Source organism: Salarias fasciatus, chromosome 12 (assembly GCF_902148845.1).
Source record: "Salarias fasciatus chromosome 12, fSalaFa1.1, whole genome shotgun sequence".
NCBI classification, from domain to species: Eukaryota; Metazoa; Chordata; class Actinopteri; order Blenniiformes; family Blenniidae; genus Salarias; species Salarias fasciatus.
In genome coordinates, this window is record NC_043756.1 from 979599 (window position 1) to 1006492 (window position 26894).

The following is a 26894-nucleotide window of genomic DNA, read 5'->3' on the forward strand; positions in this document are numbered from 1 at the left end:
CTCTGGCTCTGCAGCTCTGCAGCACATGGACACACTCCGCCAAGTTACCTCTTCAGAGAAACACACCCAGTGACAATATGTCCTCTGTAGTTGTGCAGCTGCAGTGAAACGCTCTTATTTTGAAACAGCGCAACTTGTGAGTGAAGTTATGGACTGATTGAGCTTCGGTCCCTTCAAATTCCCCAACAAATTTTAAAAAATGAAGCTCTTGTAAGCGCCAAATCCACAAGACGTTTGCGTCAGTGTGTGGTCAGTGTGGAAGCAGGTTCTGACAGGAGACGTTCTAAAGGTGTGTGAAAAAGTTTGGTTCCTCTTTAAAAGGCTAAAGTTTTCCTTTCCATAAAGTCTCCTCACATCTGGACAAACTGACCAGATTGACCAGTCATATTTTTTAAACAGTGTTGATCTGAAAATGGCTCAGAAGTTTGCTAGGCTAACACACAGCGCGGTGGCGGCGGCGGCGGCGGCGGGTGTAGCAGAGCGCAGCGCCCCACCTGTGCAGCAGCGAGCGTCCTCGGTGTAGATCTGCAGGAAGAGGAGCGCCGAGAGGAGCAGGAGGAGGTGCAGCGCCCGGTCCGGCGCCTCCTTCGGCGCAGGCCTCCGGGTCTGGAAGGCCGGGTACAGAACCCGGCGGGGTCGACGGGGCCGCAGGGCGCCGGTGGGGCTCCGGGCTTCCAGGCGGCTGGTGGTGATGGAGGACGGCATGGCGGAGTCTTCGGGGCCGGGGTCTTACCAGGTAGAGGTTTTCGCTCTGGGTCTCAGGTGTCTCTGGCTCTGCTCTACCTGGTCCTGGTCCTGGTCCTGGTCCTGGTCCTCGCTCCTCTCAGACTCTCCATCACAGCCTCTCTCTTCCTGTGCTGGTTACCCATCAGCACTTTGGTCCGCGGACTCTTTAAATATGCTCGCAGTAGGTGTTGTCTCCTTGCCCGTGGCCACTCTACCCCACCCTCCTCTGGAATTATTGTTCTTCCAGAGTTCAAATTATTTTTAGATGCACGCAATCTGTGCCTGAAGAAGATCCAGCGGTTCCTGCTCTGCCTCCAGCTGAGAGCTGCAGCTGGAAACAGACCAAGATGGACTCCTGACCCGACTCCTGACCCGACTCCTGACCCGACTCCTGACCCGACTCCTGACCCGACTCCTGACCCGACTCCGGGACCCTCAAGACGGCCGCACGATGTTTCAGTCACAAATCTAGGTAACACTTTACTTGAAGCACCCGGTGTAAAACATTATAAGTACATTTATAAAGCATTATAATGCCATTATAGCACGTGTAGCTATAGTTATAAACACTCATAAAAGATACTTATAATGTCTTATACCAGGTGCTTCAAGTAAAGTGTTACCCAAATCTGCAACTGCTCTGCCTTTTCTCTGGAGGATAGTTTGAGTTGAGTTTGTTGCTGTTGATCAGCTGATTCATGCATGAGAGCCACTCCGGCTCCAGACCTTCAGACGCCACAGACTCAGGTCCAGGACTTCCTGCAGCTGCAGCTCAACCAGTAAACAGTGTGTGATCTGGCTCCATTCCACAGCTGCTCACTGGATATCTCTCAGTTTTCTTTAAAAAACAGACTTTGGGTGAAGCCAGTGGGCTGGTGGGCGGGGCCAGCGGGTCCATGCCGTCGCCGCTCACAGTCAGCTGATTGGCTGCGGCGCCCTGGAACCCTGGAGGGAAGCTCCTCTCCTCTCCTTGCTTCCTTGCGTGTGGACTTCACCTCTGTTTTCCTGGCTTTCCCCGGGCTCCGACCACAGAAGCTCCCTCTGACATTCCAGGAATGCCCTCCAGTGGCTTTGATCCGCTGCCTGTCTCTCTCTGCACGCAACGCATGCACATCCCAGCATGCAGTGCGGTGTACATCGTAATTACATTATGGGATGCGGAGTGATTTAACGCAGGAACATGCCGTGAACAGCCTGAGACCTGTCTCTTGTCGCCGGCCTCCCCGGACCCTTTTGTAACGTACGTCCAGAAAGATCCAGCATTTCTCGCAGCGCTGTTCGGACTTTTACAGAAGTCTGTTGAGGATTTTGCTCTTGGAGAGTACGGAATGTTTGAGCAGTCTGTGACCCTGTGACCTCTCATCAGCCACATCTGTGACAGACACATTGAAGCTGATCACTCACACACACACACACACACACACACACACAGTCTAAACAGAACAATGCAGTATGAGCGGGTTTCATTGAGATCCACCAGCAAAGCGAGAAGTGGAAGGGAAATGATTCGTGGCTTGGACATTTTTTTATACAAATAAAAAGCAGAAAAGTGTGTGAAATCCCCCCACCCAGCCACCGTTCATCCCGTGCAGCGCTGGAATCAGCCCGACTGGAGTTGGCTGCCATGTGCCTTGGCTGCTGGTGCTTTGATTGTGACTCTCTGCGTTGGAACCTCTTTGGATCCGCCCCAGCTCCTCCGGCGTGAGATTACAAAATCCAGACTCCGACCACAGTTCACCAGGGAGTGTCAGGCTTTCAGGCTGCAGTTCAGAGGAAACTCACATCTCACGGATTTCATGGTTTCATTTCTAGGCCTATTTTTGTTGGAGTTCCGTGTTGAGACTGTCCACACCCAGTCAGTAGCAATAAAAAGAACATGAAACGCATCCAGTCATTAGCAGAACACCAGAGGCAGCGCTCTTCTTCTCGGTGTTCCAGTTATTTCAGTGTGATTCAGAGAAGTAAAGTAAGGTCATCTGAGGACAACATGGACACTCTCCAAATGTTTGGAACATTTCCACAGTGACGGGAATCTGTTTTCGAACCACAGACACGGCTCACACACACACAGCTCTGTTCCTCAGAAGACTTCTTAAAGGTGTTTTTTTCCTGAATTCTGAGAGTATGGCTGAATATCTTTGAAAGGTATTTTCTTTGTTGGATGGCCTTTGTTCTCTTTGACAGGGATTTCTTATTTTGCTCAGTTGTAGCTTTTGGTCTTTATTGCCTTTTATTAAAATTAATTTTAAAACTTTTCGTCAACTCTCCTTGTCTGTTCCACTTCGTTTCAGACAGCTGGACAGATGGATGGACCAGGAGACAGACAGATCAATACTCTTTATCGTCCAAATTCAAAGCTCAGTGACCAACAGGAGAAACACAGAGTCATATGAAGCTCCTGTCCAGACAGTGGGGGGGACATTGAAACGCTGTGTCCCATCAGGACAAGTAAGACGCTCACCTTAATACCAGCTGATGAGGGAGACATCGCACGGAATACCCATGATCCTGTCGTAGACAGTGACACACAGCTCTATTTCAGCCTGTACAGTAGGAGTGAAGCGATTATGAGAAATAGTGAAAATTGTGAGCATAGTGAGAAATGTGAGCACTGAAAAAAGAAGGGGGGATGAAACTGCTTCAGGGAAGCTTTTTGCATTTAAAACTTTAGACTTCCTGGTTTCCTGCTCTTGAGTTGTAGAGATGAGTGTCATCTGCATAGCAATGAAATTGTGAATTGCTTCAAAATATAGTGGAGGATATGAACAATGACGAGGAGGGGGCCGAGGACAGAGTCCTGGGGGACACCGGTGGAGGCTTTAACTGAATGAAGGACGTCAGTTTGAATTTCCATTACTTAGTTTCTCACTGTTAATATAAATATTTTCTGATATTTTCTCCCCTCTATCATCTGCTAAGCCAGATTTACACTTGCACGACTTTTTGCCACGATGTTGTCATGGCAAGGCGTGCCAATCTGGACTGGCAGGCACTGTTCACGACTAGTACATGCATAGCTCACGTCCAGTTCACGACTACTTCACGAATGCGTACGAATGCGTGCTCGTCCGTGTCATGAACTAGCACGACGCATTCACACATAGTTTGTGCATAGTTAACGTGCTTCCCGCATTGGCACGACGTGGTTGCGCAATTCGGCAAGCCATATAAAAAAGGGGCTTCCCCAACGCCGATTCATTTTTGGATTTGCTGTGGTGCCATGTCCCATGCCACGACTGGCACGCATCCTCCCGCATTGTCCCGACAAGTTCACGAGGCGTTCATTAACAGTTAGCGGATAGGTCACGGCCCGTCGCGATATTTTGTCGTGACCAAAATTTTGAACATTTCAAAATTCTCGTCCCGACATGGCACGCAGTCACGACGGGTTTACCACACTTCATGCCACTTTACGAGTAGTTTGCAACTCGATTCGTGCCAATGCGTGCCACAGAATCGTGCAAGTGGAAACCTGGCTTTAGACTTTGCCTCTCATCGTGTTGCTTAAAGAGCATCTTGTCTGCCGGGGAGACCGAACCAGCAGTGATGGTTTGTTCATACTCTTCTTTTTTGCTGACCTTAAATCTGAAGACTAAAATAATCAGAGTTTTATTTTGAGACTTGTGTTTCCTCAGAACTACTTAAAGGAGGTCCTCCAGGTTTTTGTGGCGACTTTGGCAGCTTGGTAGCATCGGCGCAAATCCATTGACCGGTCAGACTTGTTGTGCGTCAGGTTAATGCATCTCATTGCTTCAGTGTTTCCACAGAACTCGGTGTTTATCCTGAGGAGACAATGCAGTGGCTGCTTCACTGCTGGCAGCCCGTGACCGCACCGTCAATAAGAAACCGACTTTGTTTAGTTAGAAGTGAGGTGTTGGTGTCTTACAAGAAGTTCATAATTAGCAAACTATTCAGTGCTGCTGCTCTCAAATGGCTGTCCAACAAGAAACCTGTACTACTGAAATGTTCCCTTCAATTACACTGTCTGCATGATGCTGATGTCCACAGAAAATTACAATAATAATTACTACATAATTACATGTGAACTCCCTGGGTGGCTGCTAAAGGAAGCTGGAATACAACTGACATTTGAGAACTGAAGAATAAGATGCTCCTTCAGAAACGTCCCTTGTGTTACTTTGTAGTGGATGAATGGACTCTGTGGCCTCTGTGGGGTGAATGCTGTGTTCATCCAAACCAAACCCAGCAAAAGGTTCTTTGCAGTCACCCTACACCAGTGGTCGGCATATGGCGGCTAGTCAATAATATCTGGAACCCAGAAGATTTTGAGAATCTGCGGCACCTGCTTCACGGAGGCAGCAACACCGTCCGTTAACCAATCAGGATCCAGTTCCTCCTAAACCTCCTTCATTACCTGTGAAACACCTGGAACCCTCTGATTCAGAGAACAACCTGAGTCCTGCAGCTCCTGCTGCCTTCAGGGACACTTCGTAAAAGTAGCTGTTGATAGACACCACCAGACATCTCAGTCAGATGTTAGCTTAGCTGTTAGCCACCGATGAACTAGCTAGCATTGAATAATTCCTTCATCCTCCAACAACAGTCGGCGGGACGAGATCTCAACTTCTGAGACTTCTCCTTTTTCTTAAAGCTAGGGTGGACGATGTTGAAGAGCCTGCAAGATTTGAAAATTGCACACCTCAAGCCCTGCCCCCTAAGCTCCTCCTACTCCAATCAGTGCTTGGCCCAACGCCACACCCCTACGAACGTCACCGCACATCTAAACTAATGTTTTCAGTGGGACCCCACTCCAAGCCCAGGGTGACCATACATCCTCTTTTACCCGGACATGTCCACTTTTTACGTCCTGTCCGGGGCGTCCGGGCGGGTTTTTTAAATTCAAGGAAATGTCCGGGGTTCATGTTTCTCAGCACATGAACGTAAATTGACCAGCGCTTTGCACACAGTACTGTGATACTCTGTTGCATGACGTAATTACCGAGAGGCGGTCTTGTGAGCCGATGTGCGCCGCGCGCTCACACACACACACACACATACACACACACACACACTCACACACACACACACACACACACACAGACGGAGCGGAGCAGACGGGGCTGTTCAGACAGCGGAGCACGGCATCTGACTGGTTTCTTAAGAGCGGTCCATGCCTTCCTATTGGTCGGAGTTTTTACTGTCCTGTGGCCGCTACAGTTGTCAGATTTTTTTCCGCACCTTTTTCCGTACACATAATGTATTGACTTCTCCCAGGGGGCGAGGAGCATTTCACTCAGTATGACAAGAAGTGCTTTTGGACAACATTGTCTACCCTAGCTTTAAAGGGGGACCAGAGGATGTGCTCCAGCTATGGGGGATCGCACTTCTCAGTCTCCCAGGGAACGTCTACTCCAGGGTCCTGGAGAGGCGGATTCCACCAAAGCTCGGATCCAGGAGGAACCATGTAGTTTTCGTCCTGGTCCTAGAACACTGGAACAGCTCTATACCCTCCATCGGGGCTCGAGGGCTCGTGGGAGTTTGCCCAACTAGTTCACATGTGTTTTGTGGACTTGGAGGAGGCGTTCTCCATACAGACAATAATCCCAGCAGCACACTGTCATGAGGTTTGCTGAGAAGGTAGAATATTGAAGATCCATTTCCTGGTTCCAGTGCCGTCCTGTCTTAGGAGGAAAAGGTGATTTTGGTGTTTGATGAAATTAGCCCGATGCTGTCACAAACATAATTACTGGCTGTCATGGCAACCGGGAAACAAACAGCTGGATTATTCAGACGCCTCTGAGGCAGACGGATAATTTCAGATCTATTTTGACTCTATTTTGACTCCTGATGCAGCCCGAGGCCTGCGGCGGCTCCAGCCGTCTTCTCACGATGTGTTGATGTGTTGCTGCTGCGACCAGAACACAACAGAGGAATCCCATAATGCTTTGCTGTGGAGAATCTCATCACTGACTGGAGGCAGAAGACCTCTGGGTCGTGAAGGTCACATGCAGGTCAGCGCTCCAGAGAAACCTCCGCTCTGAAGGTGTCGCAGGTCAGTCGTCAGGTGATTGTCTGCACCTGGTGGCTGAGGGGCGCTGAGAGGTCGGCAGCCTGTTGCAGTAGCTCCGAGTCTCTACTCTATATTTGGCTCTTTTTACCATCTTTTTTTCTTACTTCATCTGCTTGTTGCACCGCAACATTTTAGCTTGACGTTATTGTTTGTTTTTGTTCTCCAATGTACGGATTCTTGCTCGCGATGGTCTCATTCACACGGGAGGAGCTGCTGGTCTTCAGACATGGAGCTGGAGTCCCCTCTACTCATATCCCAGAGGAGATATGGAGAGGCCGGCGCCGTGGGAAGAAAGCCGGTGCTAAAGTCAGAGAAAGAATCGAGAGGGCCGGGAAATTCAAACCTTTTCTGCCATCGATCTTTATGGGGAATGGGTCACTCGCCAACAAGACGGACGAACTAACAGCTTTAATGAACAGTCATCGCGTATACAGGGAGCACAGCTGGCTTTGCTTCACGGAGACGTGGCTCCACGGTAAGATACCGGACAGTCTGCTGGAGCTTGCCGGCTTCACGCCGGTACGCGCGGACTGGGGGAGACGGAGCGGTAAGAAGAGAGGAGGGGGCTTGCTGTGTATGTCAACTCTACATGGTGTCATCCCGGACATGTTACTGTGAAGGACTGTGTCTGCACTGCTGATATTGAACTGGTGGCGGTAGGATTAAGACCTTACTATATTCCACAGGAGTTCTCACATGCCATTGTTGTTGCTGTCTACCTTCCACCGTCGGCTGTAGCGGCCAGCGCGAGAGACGTCATAAATTCTGTGATCGCGGGACGACAAACCCAGCATCCCAGCGCCCTCATACTGATTAGCGATGAACTTTAAGCAGTATGTGGACTGTGCAATGAGAGAAAATAAAATCCTAGACTTGCTATATGCCAAAGTGAAGGAGGCATACGGCTCTCCTCCTCTCCCATCTCTTGGAGAATCAGATCACAACCTGACACACCTGGACAACACCTACAGGCCACTGGTAAAACAACAGGCAGCCAGCTCAAGGACTATCAAGGTTTGGTCTAATGCTGCGTTCACACCGAATGCGATTTTGCGTCAAAAATCGCGTCAACGCGAGAAGCTGAACATGCGTCAATTCTGAGGTCTGACGCTGAACAACGCGGGGCCAAAAGCCACCTTCACATCTGACGCATTAAACGCGTCGCATCTGGTGGGAAGGCGGGGCTTCCGGCCGTATTTCCTGTGTTAGCTTAGCATCATGGCTAACCCTGTTGAGCGGGTGGCTTGGCTTTATTTGCTTAATGAAGTCAGACGACGCCGTCGGTGGACAGGACGCTGTGCCTGGATGCTCGATATGATCCACAGACGGTCAGAGTTTGGCGAGTGTCACCGTTCGCTCCAGGAGCTCCAGGATGAGTGTCACTTTCACCGGTCCCCGCCCCCTGACCTACGTCACCATAGACACGCTCTCTGATTGGTTTGCCGCAAAATCGTGGCGTTTCGTAAAATCATGCTGCGACGTGTCAACGCCCCGACGTGCCATGAAAACGCGGCTGACGCGTCACAACAACACGCCCCATCCGACGCACCGCGTCGCGTCTCGTCGTATCTCGTCGCGGCTGGAACACGCGTTCCCATTTGTTTTCAATTGTATTTTGACGCAAAATCGCAGAAAGCACTTGGCGGTGTGAACGCAGCTTAAGACATAGAGTTGGCCCTCCAGGGGTGCTGTAATGTGACAGACTGGGAGTGGTTTCCGGAGGACCACGGTGACAACATAGAGGGTCTCTCTCACTGCATTACAGACTACATACGCTTCTGTGAGGACGCTATTGTCCCATCGAAAAAAGTTTGCTGCTTCCCAAACAATAAACCTTGGATTAACAAAAAGATCAACGCCCTCCTTAACAGAAAAAAGAGGGCCTTCATGGCTCAGGATGGAGAGGAGCTCAGGGCTGCCCAGTGGGCGCTAAAGAGGAAGCTGAGAGAGGCCAAAAACGACAACAGGGACAGGACTGAGGCCAAGATGGGTGAGAACAAGACAAAGAAGTGTGGAATGGGATGAATCTGACGACAGGCTGCTGTCAGCCTGTACCTGGAGTGGGAGGAGACCTACAATTTGCTTCTGAGCTGAACCTATTTTTCAATAGGTTCAACATCTCCCCCACCCCGGTGAGCTTGGTCAGTGTACCGGGGCCTTCATCCACCATCTCTGCACCTATTCTCACTTCTGATGGAGACTCTGTCCCAACCCCCATCCAGACCTTGACTACCTCCATCCCCCCTCCTCCCACCTCTCTTCTTACGAACAACCTCAGGATAATGGACGCTCTCCTTCACTCATCCTCCTCACCCTGTCCAGAGATTACTCCCGGCCAGGTGAGGAAGGAGTTCTCCAGACTCCGCCCTCGCAGAGCCAGTGGTCCAGACAGTATCTGCCCCAGGGTTCTCAGGCTGTGTGCTGGGAGGCTTGCAGGAGGATTCCAGTTCCTCTTCAACCTCTCCTTGAGGTTGATGTTGGCGTCCAACCTGTTGAAGACCTCCTGCATCGTTCCAGTACCTGAGAAAGGACGTCCCAGCGAACTCAGTGACTACAGACCTGTGGCTCTCGCATCACGTCATGAAGACATTTGAGAGGCTAGTTCTTCAGCACCTGAGGTCACTGCTAACTGCTTCTGTCTTTAAAACCCAAGCAATTTCGTTGCAACTTGTAACTTCGGCAACTTGTTGCAATGAAAAAGAGCATTCTGATTCTGATTGGGATTCTGCTTTCCTGGATCCATTGCAGTTTGCATACCAGCCGCGCATTGGTGTGGAGGATGCTATCATCTTCGTGACCCACAAGTCTCTCCTGGAAAAGCAGAGTAGCACTGACTCCTCCAGTGCGTTTAATACCATCCGGCCCTGCCTCCTCAGGGACCAGCTGCTGGCGATGACCCTGCACCCTGACATCCCAGCCTGGATTGGCCTGCTGTGGTGTGTTGGTGGGGGGGGGGGGGGCATCAAGGCTGGTGAGGCCAGCAGGATCAATAAGCTGGGGAGGAAGGCCCGTTCTGTAGTTGGCCTTGAACTGGAAACTCTGGTGGCTGAGAGGAGGGTGAGGGATAAAATTAATACCATTTTAGATAATCCCTCTCACCCCCTCCATGGAGAACTGTGGCCGATGGGCGGCTCCTTCAGCCTTCGCCTCATCGCACCCGGGGCAGAGCAGAGCGGTTCAGGCGCTCCTTTGTGCCCGATGCCATCAGACTCTTTAATGACAGTGGAAGCCACAGACTGTCATCATGCTGACCACATTCCTGTCTGGTATTGTACTTTAACCTGCACCTCATGTTGATTCTTTTTTTTAAATATTATTTTTCTATTTTTATTGCCATTTAATCTGGTCATTTATCAGTCACTTATCAGGTAGAAACCAGAGCAAGAACACAGCCGGGCGTTCCCCGGGACCGGCCCCAGCGCCGGGTCCAGGAGGCTGACAGGTGAGAACTGTTAAAGTCTGAATCCTCCAGACCTGAAGCCACGCCTCCACTGTTTGATCTGACGCTCAGCCTGAGGATCCAGAGCCAAAGCTCTGACCAGCATCCCAGAATGTCCACTTCGATCGATCTGAAGGTGTGTGACCACGCAGTGTGGCGTCTACACGCATGGATGTGTCAGGCCTGTTGATTCCAGAGCCCACATGGCCCCACCGCGCCAGGAATTCTGGGAAACTGGCAAATCATCAAGAGACGGGCACCATGTTCTCAACGAGTCAGACAACAACCAGCCGTCCATTTCATCACAAACACACGAGTGTGTGTGTGTGTGTGTGTGTGTGTGTGTGTGTGTGTGTGTGTGTGTGTGTGTGTGTGTGTGTGTGTGTGTGTGTGTGTGTGTATGTGTGTGTGTTCTGATTGGGGTCAATGCACTCAGGAGAGCCCGTCCTGTCCTGTCCCCTCTCTTCCACCACAGATCAGCTGACCGCCACTTCCTCCAGGGAGCAGGAGTGTTTCACATGAGGAGTGTGACGCTGTTGAGTTTTAAAGACTGTAATGTTTATCTGAACTCCTCTGGACAAAAGCCAAACATGACGGAGAACACACACACCAGTGCACTGGCGTTTTAACCTATTTTTAAAATCTGCTTCTTTGTCATTGTTTTCATGTGAAGAGAAACAGAATCGCTCAGTCTGTTCCTGACTTGCTTGGCCCTTATCAAGAAGGAAACAGGAAATGGACTGACAGTTACAGGAATAAGAGGACCTCAGAAGTCTGACTACGAGTCCTTGTTTGAAGAAAGTTGATAATAGGAATCTACTTGTTGGTGGCTGACAGATTCACATTTCCAGAACAACAGCTCCTGTTTCACAGACTGCAGACACGCTGCCACTGCCTGAACCATGCTGCCACCTGCTGGCATCCTGCAGGTAGCGCAACATCTAACGCACCCAGCTACTGAGCCCTGAGCCCAGCAGCCAATGGGAGGAGCCGGAGAACATCCACAGGGTTCTGTCCTAGCACCTGTATTAAAGTTAAACACGGAGTTCCACAGAGTTCAGTCTTAGGAACTATACTCTTCACATTATAAATGCTTCCTGTAGGGAACATCTTCAGGACACACTCCATTAACTTCCACTGTTCTGCAGATGAAGTGAATCTATTGATCAGTGGAACCAGATGAAACTGATCAACTAGATCAAACTAGAACTTTGTTTTAAAGACATAATGAGTCCTGATGTTCTGCTTCTGAACTATGCTAAAACAGAACTTATGACATGTGGCCAAAAACACCTGAGAGAAAAATGATCTCAACATCCAGAACCACCGAGGAACCTCAAGTTCAGACCAGGACCAGAACCACCGAGGAACCTCAAGTTCAGACCAGGACCAGAACCACCGAGGAACCTCAAGTTCAGACCAGGACCAGAACCACCGAGGAACCTCAAGTTCAGACCAGGACCAGAACCACCGAGGAACCTCAAGTTCAGACCAGGGCCAGAACCACCGAGGAACCTGGAGTTACTTTAGAGCAGGACCAGAAGAACCCGGAGTAACTTTAGGTTCCTTTTAGCTTCTAGGGAGACATGAAGGTGATGAAGTGTGTCTACAGTGACCTCTAGTGGTGACTGTTCAAAACTGCAAGCAGGAAAAGCTCCTGTTTTCATAACATAAAGAGCACAAAGTCATTGAGCTATGTAAAATATCACACACACACACACACACACACACACACACACACCACACAGCTTTAGTGTTGGGCGTGGCCTGCAGCTGTCCTGACACTACTCTTAACCAATCACGGCCCTCCCTGCTGGTGAGACATGCGAAGCTGAGCCCTGATTGGCTGCCGGCTGCTCTGCTGAGAGATCAGAGTGGGATTTCACTGTGAGCCCTCCTCTTCATGTAATCTGATTACATGTCAAACTTTCACTCACCCGCTGATTCAGTGTGTGTGTGTGTGTGTGTGTGTGTGTGTGTGTGTGTGTGTGTATGTGTCCACAGAATGAAGTACAGACATTGCTGGACTATAATAAAGTTGTTTTTACTTCAGTAGTTTCACTATAAACACACTTCTGAGTTTTAAAATCCATCCAGTGCATCCTGTGACTAAAAAAAAAAGAAGAAAAAAACTTACTTGCAGTTAAAACAGATGCAGCTGTATATTTTAACATGCTCAATATATATTTTTATTTTATCGTTATTGGACCCACCTGATCAGTATTTACTGGTTGAGACATTTTGACTGGCAGGAAGCAGTACCTCAGGGCTCCGTACTGGTGCCACTGCTGCAGCTGGAGAGGAGTTTGACATGCAGGCTTTTAAAGCCTCTCTGGTTCTCTGGTTCACGTGTGTGTCTACATGTCTGCAGAGAACCGGCCAGAGCTCTTCCCAGCAGCAATCATCTGCAGTTCACTGACTTTACTGTTCACACTCTGCACATCTGGACGCACACACACAATAGATTCATTACAAATCTTTATTTTAAAAAACCAACATGTTTGAGCCTTTGTGATTTGTTGTGATCTTGAAACAGGCTTTTAATTGTCACTGCAGGCGTCTTATTAGGAGTTTATTTCTTATTCAACATTCAAAAATAGAATTTTGGAAACCCCAAAGAAGACAAAGCCTCACGCCCCCCTTGATCCTGAGGGGCCCTCAGACCCCAGGTTGGGAACCACTGACTTAAAGCTAGCTAGTGCAATAGCATGCTAAAAGAGGCGAAATGCTGCATTCAGGAGGTTTTTCACAGTTTTGCACCGGACCACTGATAAAATTGGCTAAAAAAGAGAAAACTTTGTGTCTCTTTGAAAAAAGCATTATTCTAGTCTCGTCCCCGTTAGCCCTCAAGCTAGCAGGATGATGGGATGCTAAGGATGCTAGGACCAGTCCCCTCCTCCTGTCCCAGTGTCCCGTCTGTGTGTCCAACGTGCTTCATTTGGCAACAGGTGAGTCGGAATGTTTTATTAGAAGCCAACAGACAGCATCCACGCTACGACACACACACTTTCACCAAACCACACCCAGGTGGAGGACAAGACAGAAGAGCCGGGAGAGGCTGAGGTGCATCCTGTCCAGAGGACGAACTGGTCCTGGTCCTGGTCCCGTGTCTGTTTGAAAGCACTTGGGAAAAGTCTGTGGTGTTTTCGACTGCAGCTCTCAGGAAGCTTTCGCAGTGCAGGATCCTGGAGTCTCCTGAAGGTTGATCTTCGATCTGCGCACAAGCACACCCACACGCACACGCACACGCACACACACACACAGGGAGGTTGTGAATGGTTTTGGAAAGTTCAGCAGATGAGAATGGTGGTTGTGTTTTACGGCTCTTCCTGCTGCAGGAACATTCCATCACAGGTTCACAGTGAAGACAATGTCACCTCTATGAGCTCTAAAGTCTTGTTTTCACACAGATCAGAGGTGAATACTGGCCTCAAAGGACCAGAAGTGTGTTTCTACTCTGCCGACTCTCTCAGCTTCAATTTTGATTTTGCAGAACTGGCTTTAAGTGTTTGGTTTATGGGTGATAAAAGTTTTTCACTGGTGAATTGAGGGGAAATGAACGTCTGCTCAGGATCTGGATATCGTTCCAGTTATAGACCCACATTTTACAGAGTCACACATTCTTCTGTATGAGACGGCAATGCACTACTGTAATCCCTGTGTGTGTGTGTGTGTGTCTGTGTGTGTGTGTGTGTGTGTGTGTTCTCGTATTTCTATCCTTGTTGGGGCCAAATGTCCCCACAAGGATAGCAAAACGTGGAACGACGTGCCTTGTGGGGACCTTTTTCCGGTCCTAAGTAGGAGAAACAGTGTTTTCTTGACCATGTTGTTGTTACTGAAAAAAGTAAAAGTGCAAAAACATTTCTTTAGGGTTAGGCTTTGTTGTGGTGTGGGTTAGGGTTAGGGTAAGGGTCAGGGTTAGGGGCTAGACATGAATGGGAGTCAATGGACGGTCCCCACAAGGATAGAAATACGAGACTGTGTGTGTGTGTGTGTGTGTGTGTGTGTGTGTGTGTGTGTGTGTGTTACCTGTTGTGCGTCATGTGACTCTTGACCAGGTGTCCAGCAGCCAGAGCTGACATGAGCGACAGCTCTCCGGCCAGCACGGTGGCGCAGACCACCCGGGCCAGCTGCCGGGCGTTCTCCCCCGGGCAGTCGGCACTGGCGCCCTGCACGCCCAGCATCTGCCCCGGGACCAGAACACAGCGTCACTCTGGGAACAGGGCCACGGGCCCCTGGTTCAGTTAATGTCCGAAAGCTGTGTCCAACACATGGTTCCAGTGCCAAACCCGGGACGCCTGAGAGTTTAATCACTGTTGCATTCTTAGTTGCAGCAGAATTGACAGAAGACATTTTGAAAACACGGACTGGTTTGACTGCAGCCTCAGCTTGACTCGGGCTTTTCCAGCGGACTGTGTGAGGGGTCGGTGTGCGGAGTGTGTGAGGGGTCGGTGTGCGGAGTGTGTGAGGGGTCGGTGTGCGGAGTGTGTGAGGGGACGGTGCGGTACCTGCAGGCATGCCTGCTGGGGGGGCAGGTTGGTGCCCCCTCCCACGGTGCCCAGCTCGATGGACGGCATGGAGCAGCTGATGTACAGGTCCTGGCCGCCGGGCCCCGCCGGCTCCATCAGGGTGATGCAGTTGCTGCTGCCCACCGCCTGCGCCGGGTCCTGCGGGACAAGGAGGCGTCAGAGCAGCAGGGGCGGGGCGGGGCGGAGCAGGCTCCTCCCCCCACTGCCCCCACCTGTCCGCAGGCGATGTAGATGGCGGCCACCAGGTTGGCGGCGTGGGCGTTGTAGCCCCCGACGCTGCCGGCCATGGCCGAGCCCACCAGGTTCTTGTTGATGTTCACCATCACCAGAGCTTCAGTGGTGGTCTTCAGAACCTAGCAGGACCCAGAACAGGAACTTTCAATAGATTACAGCTGATTTGTTGTTTAATCCAAAAGACCAAAGACTTTGTGGAACGTTCAGACGATAGATGAGCTGCAGGCTGTGACTGTGCTGGCTCTCCTCACCTCTCGGACCACCTTGGCGGGGATCGTGGCTTCACAGACGGCGGACTTGCCCCTGCCTTCAATCCAGTTGATGGCGGCAGGCTTCTTGTCCGTGCAGTAGTTCCCGCTGACCGCCACCACCTGCAGCTCCGGGAAGTGCTGCTGCAGTCTGCCGAGGGCCTGCTCCGTGCCCTGCAGGGGGCCGAGGGCCAATCAGATCAATACCTGGACCTTGCAGGGGGCCAAGGGCCAATCAGACGGAGCCGTGCAGGTATAAGAAGCACTCCCACCTTGGAGATCATGTTCATGCCCATGGCGTCTCCGGTCCGCGAGTGGAAGCGGATGTAGAGGTTCTTCCCAGCCAGAGCCACCAGCAGCCTCTCCAGCCGAGCGAACCTGCGAGCAGCAGCCACAGCGTCTCAGCCGCCGGGCGCCACGGAGCGGGGCGGGGCCCGAACCGGGGGCGGCGCTTACCTGCTGGTGCTGTCGAAGGCCTCCTTGACGCACTGGAAGCCGTCCGTGCTCTCCAGCCAGGCCTTGACGTCGGCGGCCTGGCAGGCGGAGGGCAGGCGGACCACCGGCCCCCGGGTCATGCTGTCAGCCAGGATGCGGCTGCTGGCGCCGCCACTCAGCTGGGAACACACAGGACACGGGCTGAGCTCGCCACACGCTGCCTCTCCGTATAAACAGGAAGTCGATCACAACTGTGGTCATCAAGACGCGGCCTGATCGCCGCAGTCAGGAACCGCAGGAGTCCACCGGGGCTCCGCAGCCCATGAGCCAGGCTCACTGTGAAGACTCACCGCTATGGCTCGACAGCCACGGTTGGTGCTGGCCACCAAGCAGCCCTCCGTCGTTGCCATGGGAACCTGGAACTGCTTCCCGTCCAGGTGCAGCGGCCCGGCCACGCCCACCGGCACCGGCATGTAGCCAATCACATTCTCACAGCAGGTGCCGATCACCTGGAAAACAGGAGCGTGAGACAGAGCGGGGCGGCGGCGGTGCGCCGGACGCCGGGACAGCCGGGCGCCGCCTCACCTTGGAGTAGTCGTAGTCGGTGTACGGCAGAGAGGACAGCGCGGCGGGACAGGGCAGCTTGGAGGACAGCATCTGTCTCCGGATGGACACGCCCCTCTCCGGGCTCTCCATCATGGCCTCCAGCTTGTACGAGGGGATGTGCTTGGAGTTGGTCAGCAGCATCACCTCGGCGTCGCTCAGGAAACGAGGCCCCATCTGGACCGCGGGACACACCACAAGAGTTAGAAACACCAAGACGGCAAACACCAGTCCCAGCTCCGGCCGCTCAGACCGACGCCACACCATCAACCGATCCGTCAAACACACGACATGAGGGCTTGATGCAGAGCGTGAATGCACACTGCTCTAGACACGATTCCACCCCAACCAGTCAGTCTGTTGCTGACCATGGCTACCCGGCGGCTGGAAGCAGCCGGGGGAAGGTGCAGGGAAGGTGTGAAGGTGAGTTGGGAGTCAGTATGTCTTCAGTGGAGGGACGCTCTAATAGCTTCAGCCTCAGAGACGCAGCGGCTAAGCTCATTACGCCCAGTTAAAGCACACAACTGGCTCAACCCCGGTCTTAGCGGTGGGATAAGAGTCCGCGGCCTGAGCAGATACGGAGAGTGGGTCGAGGTGACGTAACGCCACCTGGAAACGCGGGGCCCGTTGAACGCCTCACCTCGGGGTTGTTAAGGATGGCCACGCAGTCGTCCAGGCTTCGGGGCTTCTGCGGGTCTCTGGGCCGAACCGTGTCACAGCTGGACTCCCCGTCCTCCCCTCCCACCAGGAACAGGCTCTTAGGCGGCTGCTCGGCGGCGGCGGGAGGCAGCGGGCGGATCACCTCGTCCTGGAGAGCCGGGGCAGCTTTCTGCTTTGCCTGTCCTCCCGGTGTAGCCTCCTCTCCGGGGGCGGGCTTGTTCCCCCTGGCGGCGGGCGCTGGGGGTCGGGCGGCGGGCGGCTCCTGTCTGCAGCAGGTCTGCGAGGACCGGGCCGGGGACGGGGACGACATGGTGATGGGGTTCTTCAGAGACAGAGTGGACTCCATCTCCACCTGCTCGAAGAAGATGTACTTGATGGCCAGCATGAGGGCCAGGGCCAGGCAGATGACCTGCTCGATGTCCATGGTGATCATCCTGCAGGGGGCGACAGGTGTCACAGAAGGGTCACTTCATCACTGTCCCACAGCTGTTCATTCACCAACCTGTTAAACCACGTTTTCAGGACCGACTGTTCTGAAATTACAGGTAAAGTTTGATTTAAAACACAGGCTGTATAGTAAAAGGTATGGGGGTTCTGCGTTGACTGTCCCACCAGCCTCTAATCTGTACCGTATGTTTCTGACTGTCAGTCGCTGCTTTACTGATGTGGATGTTGTGTGACTTGTAAATCAAAACACACCTGTACATACCATGTCCGACCACTAGATGTCACTTTATGACAGCAGAAAGCTGCTACGGAACAGCCTCTGTTACTCTGTTACTGAGCATAAAGACTGTCTCCCTGGTATTCCTGACATGACTGCTGTTTGCATCGTGAACGACGGGGATTTTCCAGTGAACCACCTGGTGAGGTAGAAGTGCCAGAGCGGCTTCTCGGGCTCGATCCTCCGGGGTGCGAGGTGGTCCAGCTCCATGCCCACCTGAGGGATGCCCACCGTGGTGTTGACGGACAGGGGCTCGGCGATCCAGCGGCTGTGGGCGTGAACCATCACCAGGCCCAGAGACTGAACGGAGAACGGAACGACCGGGTGAACGAGGCTCCGGGGCCCGAGGGCGGGGCGTGGCGCAGAAGAGGAGGCCTCACCATGATCATCTTGACTCTCTGGGTCACGGGGTTGGGCTTGTTGTCCTCCTCCTCCATCACCCTGGAGAAGTGGCTGAGCTGCCAGATGGGATGGCCCTCCTGACTCTCACGGGACAGCTGCGAGGAACAGAGCGGGTCAGCGGGACGGACTCCGCCACGCCCCCGAGGGCCGGCGAGGGCCTTACCTCCAGCACCAGGGACACGCAGGCGGGGAAGAAAGTCATGAACACAAAGTAGTTGGCCAAGACGGACATGCATCCGAAGCCACACATGATTTCTAACTGCCTGACGCCTGCAAAAGACACAAAGCACAGGCGTTCATGAGAACGACTCGCCACAATAAAATACAACCTCCTGAAGTTATCTCCAGGCTCAAGTCCGCAGTCCATATGCTTGACATCGCTGAAAGGCAAACTTCTGAGGATTATTTTTTTGAGAAAACTCAGCACAACTAAGATCCAGTAATCCAACCACAAACCCTGGATCCATCAAGACTTGTACCTGACATGGTTCCCACTCCGATCACCAGACACTCCACCAGAGCGTCCAGAGTGAAGGTCGGTCCCAGGACGGCCATGCCGCGAGCGATGTTGTCCCTGACTTCGTCCTGAAAGAGTGGCGGTGCGTTACGAGGAACGTTCAGCCCAGTCCGCAGTGTGGACAGTTTAAGCTTCAACACACCTGAGAACTGGAGCTCAGCGCAAACTTGGCGAGAGCGCAGGCCTTGGAGAGGTCGATGAGCAGCAGGAAGAAGGGCAGAGCCTCACTGGAAGACAAACCACAGGACTGAATGAGAGCTGTTGACAAAGACAGACGTGAAGAAGAGAGGAGGACTCCGCCGTACTTCAGGCCGGTGAGCTCTTTATCCAGGAAGTGAATGACCACCGTGCTGAACACAAAGCTGGAGAAGATGGTGAAGAGTCCTGCGATGCCTGCAGCGCGGCGGAGGAAGCACACGTTAGCCTGGACCAGCCGACCCGGGCGGCCAGCGAAGGAGCAGCCGGTACCCACCTAGGATGTATTTGGAGCCGAGCTGTCTCAGGTTCTGGAACTGGAAGTAGATGTAGATGATGGCGATGCAGCGAGTGATGGTCAGGATGATGATATCGCTGCTCAGGATTTGCTGTAGAAAGGAAACAAACGCCAAGGAAATGATTCAACATGCACACTCTGAGAACATCTGAGGGTCATTGAATTCAGGTTCTAATAAAAAGTTTGTTTTGTTGGCGTATTTTATAATTTTAGTTTTTGTAATTACACTTGATAATGTAAAATAAAGGCCTAGAAAGGTCGTCAGAAGAGCAGAGTTAGGCGGGTCAGTGCTCTTCCGGTGCAGGGGGGTCACCAGGCCGCCTCCTACGCTCACCTCTTCTGTTTTGGGACAGTCGAAGTTCCAGCCGCAGATTTGGTCGTTTCCGGTGAACATGTTCATGGACATCATGCAGATGGTGAGCGTGACGGTGCCCACGATCACCTCCCAGGGGTGCGAGGCCACCAGCAGGCCGTGGGCGCGGAACAGGCGGGTCAGCATGGCGACGGCGGCGCTGCGGAAAAACACACCGAGAGCATCCACACGCTATTCCCAACGCAAGCTCCAGCACACAGTGTAAATACTGATATCGCTAAAAAAAAGTCTCTTTAAAGTGGAAAGGAAGAGTTTAAAAGAAAAATAACCAAATAAGACTAAAGTAACATCACTATGCAGAACAACAAAACGAAAGCATGTCACCATGCTGCATTACTGGCCACATTTTTCCCTGAATACTGAAGCAACGAATCAGGAAACAGGAAGACTGTAAACGACAGCAGCTCCGAGCAGATTGTTACATAATGAGGGAGAGGTCAATAAACATGACAAATTCAACATCAAAAAGTAGGATAGGATAAATCGATATCCGCAGGAGAAACTTCATCTGTTAATTTAATAGAATAGGTAGATATTAAGAAGTAAAACTAAATAAATTCTAATTAATGTAATAGATGGATATTCAGAGGTATAATGAAATAAAAGTAAAATTGAATAAAACTTGCATTGTAAATTAATGGATGTTTAGAAAGTAACATTTGATACAATTCAAATAAAAATAGGATAAGTCAGTATGAGTCTGTCCTGGTGATAATAGTTCATTAAGAAACTTTAGAATACAATTTTTTTGTTTGAATGAGTAAAACAATTTGCACAAGATGCATTTAATAAAACAAACGAATCTATCAAGATGAGTTATTGGATTAAATAAATATACCTGAAATTATCAAATCTCATATTCATACACACACAGACAATAAGCCAGTAAAAGTGTGTAAATCTGAAAAAAAAATGTAAAAGGTGACTCTCATTTATATACCATTTTAGGTATATTTATTTAATCCAATAACTCTTCATGATATATTAGTTTGTTTATTAAAATGCATCATGTGCGAATTGTTTTCACTCATTCATAAAAAAAGATACATTTGGAAGAGAAACACTTTTGAATGAGAAGAAGTCAATATCGGAATTAACGGCAGCAGCCTGTGTGAGCGCTCCTGCCGCTGCTACTGTCGCTTTAAATATGCAAATGAGCCGAGTTGAGCGGAAGATTAAAGTCACTGAACCGACTTTATCTGCTAAAGCGCGGAGCGCGGCCCGGCGCCGGGGCCCGGAGCGCGGCCTTACCGGGGCGAAGAGGCAGACGGTGGAGGGTGGTCGGAGCGGGTCGCTGCCCCGGGACGTGGACTGACGGCGGTCTGGCGGAGAGCCGGCCTCACACTGGGGCGGCTGCTCTCCTTCACCGGCACCACACCGATGGAACGATGGCACGCTCACGCGTCGCCCGACACCACGGCCAATCAGCGCGGTCACCTGCTCCGCGATCGCCTTAACCACGCCCCGTTTCCAGGGCGACGGCGGCGATGGGGCGGGGCCAGGGCGAAGACGAATAATCTCACCACCGTTAAAAGACATGAGGGAGGACCGCCGTGTCAAATGAACGCATGAGCTCAATAGTTTACTCTTTTATGTTGTTTTTCTCTTCTTGTTTGTTTAGATTAAGGATCATCAAATGACTATAATGGAGAAAAATTATCATCCTGAATGATGAAAGAATGAATGAAAAAAAAAGATCGTCTTGATTTAGTTTTTTTAATTCCAATTACCTGAAGAGGGACGAACATTTAAAAAACTGCATTAAACTCCAGCTGGGATAAAGCCCAATTCACTTCTCAAAATTTATCTTTATTTATTTATGGTTTTTTTTGTTTTTTTTTTTTACATGAACTTTATTAACTTGGGTTTGGTGGATAATTCATTTTGACCTTTAATTCCACACAGTGACTTTTTCTGACCGTTCTCAGTGCTTTTGTTTTGGTTTGTATTTGGTTCTAAGCTACTTGTGACTTAATTGTCGATTGTTCAGTAATTTTTTTCATTATTCTAAATGGTCTTCATCTTTCCTTTCATTAAAAGCCAGGGAGCTTCGAGAAAGTGGGAGGCCCAGATCTTTGTTTTATGATGTTACACAATTTAAGGCAAGCTTTTCTTTTTCCAAGAGCTCCAGTCCACAGATCATGAGGTTCACTTCTGGAGGTCACCTCTGGCTGTTTTGATTGTTTATCTATGGTTTTAACACAAAGTAGAGAAAAAAAAACATTTATTTTAGAACAGAGGTTACCAGTATAGCTAAACAAGTTCCCTAACATTGAATGATGCTGTTGATAATGTCAGATCGATGGCCGTCCAGACAAAATACTCAATCAGTAATAAATGGCCTTTGCAAATTAAATGCATCAACTAAGTACAGCGTTTGTGTTTTCATAAACACAATCTGTTGCCCATCATTGAAATTTTGCAAAAAAATAAAAAAAGAGCCCTGAACTAGCAAAATGAATCTCAGTCATTACACAGTGAGGTTAAACAGTCCTTGTCTCTATCATGGGTGTTTGATGATGACAATGCATGTACAGAATTTGCAGACATCGTTTTTCCCTAAACAGAACCTGTTTAATGCAGAATGTAAAAATGCCTTTCAGCCAGAAATGAAGGGAAGCAGTGTTTCATGGAAGTGAAGGGGTGAAGTTTGTGTGTCTGGGTTTACTGGGATCATCTCATGTTTGCATTCTGCTCCACAGTGACCTCCAGCCTGTGCATGTTTCAAGGTACAACGTTCCTCACATGGAAGTTCCCCAAACTTCACATCTACCTAAATAGAGTGAGGAGGTTTTCTCTTTCTTTTCTCTTTTCTTAAACCATGGCCTGAAGTGGTTGGAGAGGATGTTGGAGTGAGCAGCTCTCACTCAGGAACACAGCAAATCATCCCCTCCACCTTTCTGGATCATCACACGAAGACAGGAGGTCAAACCTAAGGTCCACAGGCCCCAAAACAGGCCGCAGGCCCGAACACCTCGCTGTTTCCGAGAGCCGGAACCGTTTCCTGCTGCCGTCAGGCCGAAGAGGCAGATTTATGGATCGTCAGCTGATAAACCGGCGCTGCTGGACGTGGCCTGATGCTCCTGTCAACAGCCGCCGTCGCCTGCTGTGTTTGTGGATGTTCAAAGTCCAGCCCGGAGCTCAAGGTCGGCGGGGTTTCACCGGACCTCCACCCTCTGCACTGAAACGGGATGTTTCTGGAGCACAAACAAAATATGTTTGCCTCTCAAACATGAATTGTGCTGTACAGAGATGCTCAGTCATTCTTTCTTTACACGGTTTAATATGGCATACAGTTGTTTTGGTCCAAAATGTTATTCAGCTGCTCAACAAAATGCATTTATAGATAAAATCACAGTGGGAATAGGCCATATTGCAGGGAAAGAGGCAGACACTCCTGAGTTCCTCTTTTATTAAGCACTCTGTTTCGGAGGAGGTCACTGTGTTCGACGCCCATCTTGTTTTTAAACATACATGGTATTATGAAGAGGACCTGGATCCAGAGCGGCGGCCTCGACGCTGAGCCAGGCGCTCCTTCCTCAACCATTCCCCAGAGAGCGGCTGATATTTGGCAGCCCCCCTTGTCCTTGGCAAAGCCTTAGCTTCTGTTTGTTTGAAAGTTTTATTTCAACCATTAAAAAAACTGATAAATGAACAATCAGAGAAAAGGAGGAAAAACCAGGTCAGTATGAAGTGTCATCATGGGTCCTCACATTTTCACATGAGTGAAAAGGAGCAGGATGAAGTAAAGCTGATTTAATCCCACCCCTCACATCACTGCCCTTATCTTAATGCACAAAACAAGAAATCTTTATAATCATCGTCACGTTCAGAGCATTAGAATACTGAAATTAACAGTGAAGACACACTGGTTCCTCCAACAGCACCAGAACAATCAATCCTCGTCAAACACACTCAACTCTCTGTATCTCTTTTTCAATCAGCACGCATTTGTCAATAATTTATTCCATATTTTTACAACACAATTTGTGACACAAACCTTTTAGAGCTGTATGGACTTTATGAGTGTTAAACTGTCACTGTTCTTAAATCATGCCCACTTCCTCTGTTCCAGAACAGTTTTGGATATTACCAGGTAATAAGTTATTTGTTGCTTTACAAAATTTTGAATAGTTTTCAACTCTTCAGGATCCTTAGATTTTAAAACTTTTGATTGTGGGAAAAGTGGAATTGTGTGTTCTTTAAAGCCAACATTGTAATTGTTTTTCCTCTTTTCTGCAGAGTAACAGGTCTTTTCAGGGAACTGGCAGAAGAGTTTCCCCACACAGTGAGTTAGATAGGGCAGTATCGCTGAATTACACAGAATCTAGAGAGATTTCTGGTCAGTCTGGTCCGTTTATTTCCTCCACAAAGAGGAAGACAATGAGATGTTTACCAGAACTGTTGAATATGAAAAGTAGACGAGGAACAGAAGTATTCAAAAGATTTGCACTACCTACAGGGCCGGTCCGGGCGTCTCCGGCGCCCCAGGCGATGCGAGAGTAGTTCGGGGGGGGGGGGTTGGGGGTGGGTGGGTGTTGTTGCCGAACGATTCCGAGCGATGCCGAAAAGTGCGCTGCTCACACGGACGGTCGGGGTGCTCCTTGTACGTACATGCCCCCCCCCCCCCCAGTACGTTGGCTGAGGGGCAAAACCTCTGGCTTCAAATAATTCATCTCCGAGCCCACCTTAAAGATATGAACACTTCTGACCACCGTGCCTTGAGTTACCTGACAGTCTGGTGCCTTCAGTGAGAATCTGTGGTGTAGATAAAGAAAAACATGCTGAGAAGCGTGTCCAACCTGACTGGTAGTGTAAATCTGTCTTTCTTCAGCATACATGCCCATTTATATGTGTCTGTTTCTACATCATAGTTCTGTTTGTCTACTTGCATTTGTCTATGCATCGATTCAATCAATCAAAATTTATTCCTAAAAAAACAACACAACGTGACAAACCGAAAAATCAGTATAAAGATGTTTCCCTAAACGCTTTATGTTGTTAACCTCTCTCACACACGGTGCTCAGTTCCATTTGTCCAGTGTCTTGCTCAAGGACACTTTCACGTTTTGACAGATGGGGAATCAAACCATCATTTCAACTGAGACGACCCACTGCACCACCGTCCCTGCTTCTCTGTATGTCCCTGTGTTGCTTATATACCGAGGTCTGGTAAGGTAAGTCTATGTGTCAACTAAATGTATATGTCTATGAGTCTACTTGTGTATGTCTATTTTTATGTTACTGTCATGTTGTTTAATTTCTGAGACAACTCAGTCTTTCTTGTAGAGAAACATCCGGAGTGTCGAGGAGAAGAAGAATCAGGAGAAGAGGAAGACGCCATGTTTGTTTTCACTCACAGTCCACCTTTTGCCCAGAGGCACATCGGCGCTTCAAACCCGTTTTAATGAACATTTAGGGATAACTGGATCACATTTACCACGTTTCTCCGACACGTCCTCAACACGACCCGCAAGCAGCAGACGGTGAGTCGCTTTCCATCATCCGGCCAGGTTCACTGACTGCACGTATCTTAACTTTGGTGAAGCAGTCTGTGCTTTGTCAGTGATCTGCTGCGTGCAGTCTACTGTATGTCGGTACTGAGTTTATTTTTTTTGTATCCGTGCTAATGTTTACATCGTGAGGAGACAAATCTCATTAGAGATTTTCAGCTCTTGAAAATTCATTCTCAGCTATATATAGCTTCTAGAAGAATTAGCCTCATCGATGGCGCGTCGCGGCCGCCATCTTGGATGAGGACACAGACCCGTCTCCTCCAGTGTCTTCACTGGGCTATATGCGCAGCTCATTACTTCCTGAAGTTGAGACAGCACCTTTATTTCCTGTGTTTTATGATAGGATGAACTGATTAATCCAGGTGTGTCTGACCGCAGTAAATGGCCAGACACACCTGGATTAATCAGTTCATCCTATCATGAAACACAGGAAATAAAGATGCTGTCTGAACTTCAGCAAGTAATGGAGCCGTGCATAAAGCCCCTTCTGTTCATGATGGGAATCATCTAATCCGCTGGATTTAAAGCTCATTTTCGCCTTTCCTGGTTTATCTCTGACAGCAGAGACTTCTAGAGGCTCCATGGTTTGTGATGTGTGGCTCAAACTTGTCATTTTAGTCACTACTGAAAATTTAAAACTTAAAGTTTTTAGGCCATTATTTGGTTTGAAAACACTGTGACAGATTGTTTTTTCTATATTTTGGTGCTGTATATTTTCCCCCTCAGTCACGTCAATGTATTTATTTATTTATTGTTTTGTAATTGGTTGATGAGGTTACTGTTGGTGTTCAACCGGACTGCATTGTCAGATTTCCTGCACTGTCCTCTAGTTTCCTGTCCTGTCCTTGAAAGCGTGGAGCTGTTGGACCTGTGCTCTGTGATAGAAGCTCTTTAGAAAGTCTCCTCAGCTCAAGCAACCAAAAACAGAGCAGAAGTCTTACAGACGTGCAGTCCACTGACTGGTCCTCTGAGGGGAATCAAATCCAGACCAGTATTCTGACCTCTGCTGCTCGGTGCTGCCACCTGCTGAGCGTTTGGAAGAACTCCACTCATTTGAGAAAGAACCTGTTTGGACTCAGAAGGATGTGAGTCGAGATCAAGTGAGAATTAATCACATTTTTAAGCTGATGAATATCAGAAGCCTCTATCAGTAACGAGCTTGGTATTTAAAGCTCATACTAGCATAAACCAAACGAAGCAACACTGTTACAGCAGCCTCAGAAAAAACAAGAATGAATGAATGAATAAATAAATAAATACATTTACACACACACACATGCATATATATCTTTATTATAATTTACACCCATATGCATGCATACATGTACACACATATACATGTATACACACCCTCACATACATACAGACATATACAATAAGTATAAAGTGTAAATGAAGGACTTGAAAATATTCCAGAATAAAAGCTAAGGGAAGTGCGCTGAGCGGGATAAAGAAGAGTAAGGAATGCAAGGATAATAAGTATTATGATGTCAGCCAGAGTGCGACCAGAGCGATGGACCTAAGCAGCACACCGCTGGGAGTTTCCTCTGTCAGCCAGTGTACAGGGTGATGTTTTGTGGCAGGAATGACTTCCTGAATCTGTCCCTGTGACAGCGGAGCTGTAGCAGTCTGTTGGAGAAGGAGCTCCGCTGTCTGTCCAGTGTGTGGTGGAGAGGGTGGAGAGGGTGGAGGGGGTGGAGAGGGTGGAGGGGTTCTCCGTGATGGATAGCAGTTTGTTCAGTGTCGTCTCCACCACAGCTGCCACAGGGTCCAGTTTGCAGCAGTCTGGAGGAAGATGCTCCAGCTGTCGCTTCCACACTTACAATCAGGAAGTGGGGGCTTCCACTGGGAGTCCAGAGCACTGTCCCGTCCCGTCTTCTGTCTCATCTTCCCACAAAGCTCCGCGAGGACAGCGGACCGGTCTTTGAAGTCTCAGCTGTTTCTTTCCAGACACGCTGGAGATG

At 49.6% G+C, this 26894-nt stretch overlaps 1 protein-coding gene across 1 annotated transcript; it reads right to left on the bottom strand.

The window, feature by feature from the left end:
- Positions 1-13355: 13355 nt before the first annotated feature.
- On the bottom strand, positions 13356-20803 carry LOC115398503 (3-hydroxy-3-methylglutaryl-coenzyme A reductase). The gene is made up of 19 exons (XM_030105307.1): positions 20666-20803; positions 19376-19553; positions 19021-19132; positions 18854-18941; positions 18691-18775; positions 18511-18616; positions 18195-18301; positions 18010-18126; positions 17769-17929; positions 16886-17339; positions 16228-16422; positions 15993-16151; positions 15664-15821; positions 15480-15585; positions 15211-15381; positions 14938-15078; positions 14705-14863; positions 14226-14380; positions 13356-13410 (listed from the first exon to the last, which is right to left on the bottom strand). The coding sequence occupies exons 2-19, from the start codon at positions 19538-19540 to the stop codon at positions 13356-13358; spliced, it is 2694 nt and encodes an 897-aa protein (XP_029961167.1). The 5' UTR covers positions 19541-19553; positions 20666-20803.
- Positions 20804-26894: the final 6091 nt, after the last annotated feature.

Bases quoted from the DNA above. Each gene is read 5' to 3' on its own strand.
- LOC115398503 (XM_030105307.1), bottom strand. From the start codon at position 19,540: ATGCTGACCCGCCTGTTCCGCGCCCACGGCCTGCTGGTGGCCTCGCAC. The intron at 16,423-16,885 runs GTGAGGCGTTCA...CCCGCGGTCCAG, and splicing joins CCATCCTTAACAACCCCGAG to ATGGGGCCTCGTTTCCTGAG. The intron at 15,079-15,210 runs GTGAGGAGAGCC...GGGTCCTGCTAG, and splicing joins CCGCCAAGGTGGTCCGAGAG to GTTCTGAAGACCACCACTGA.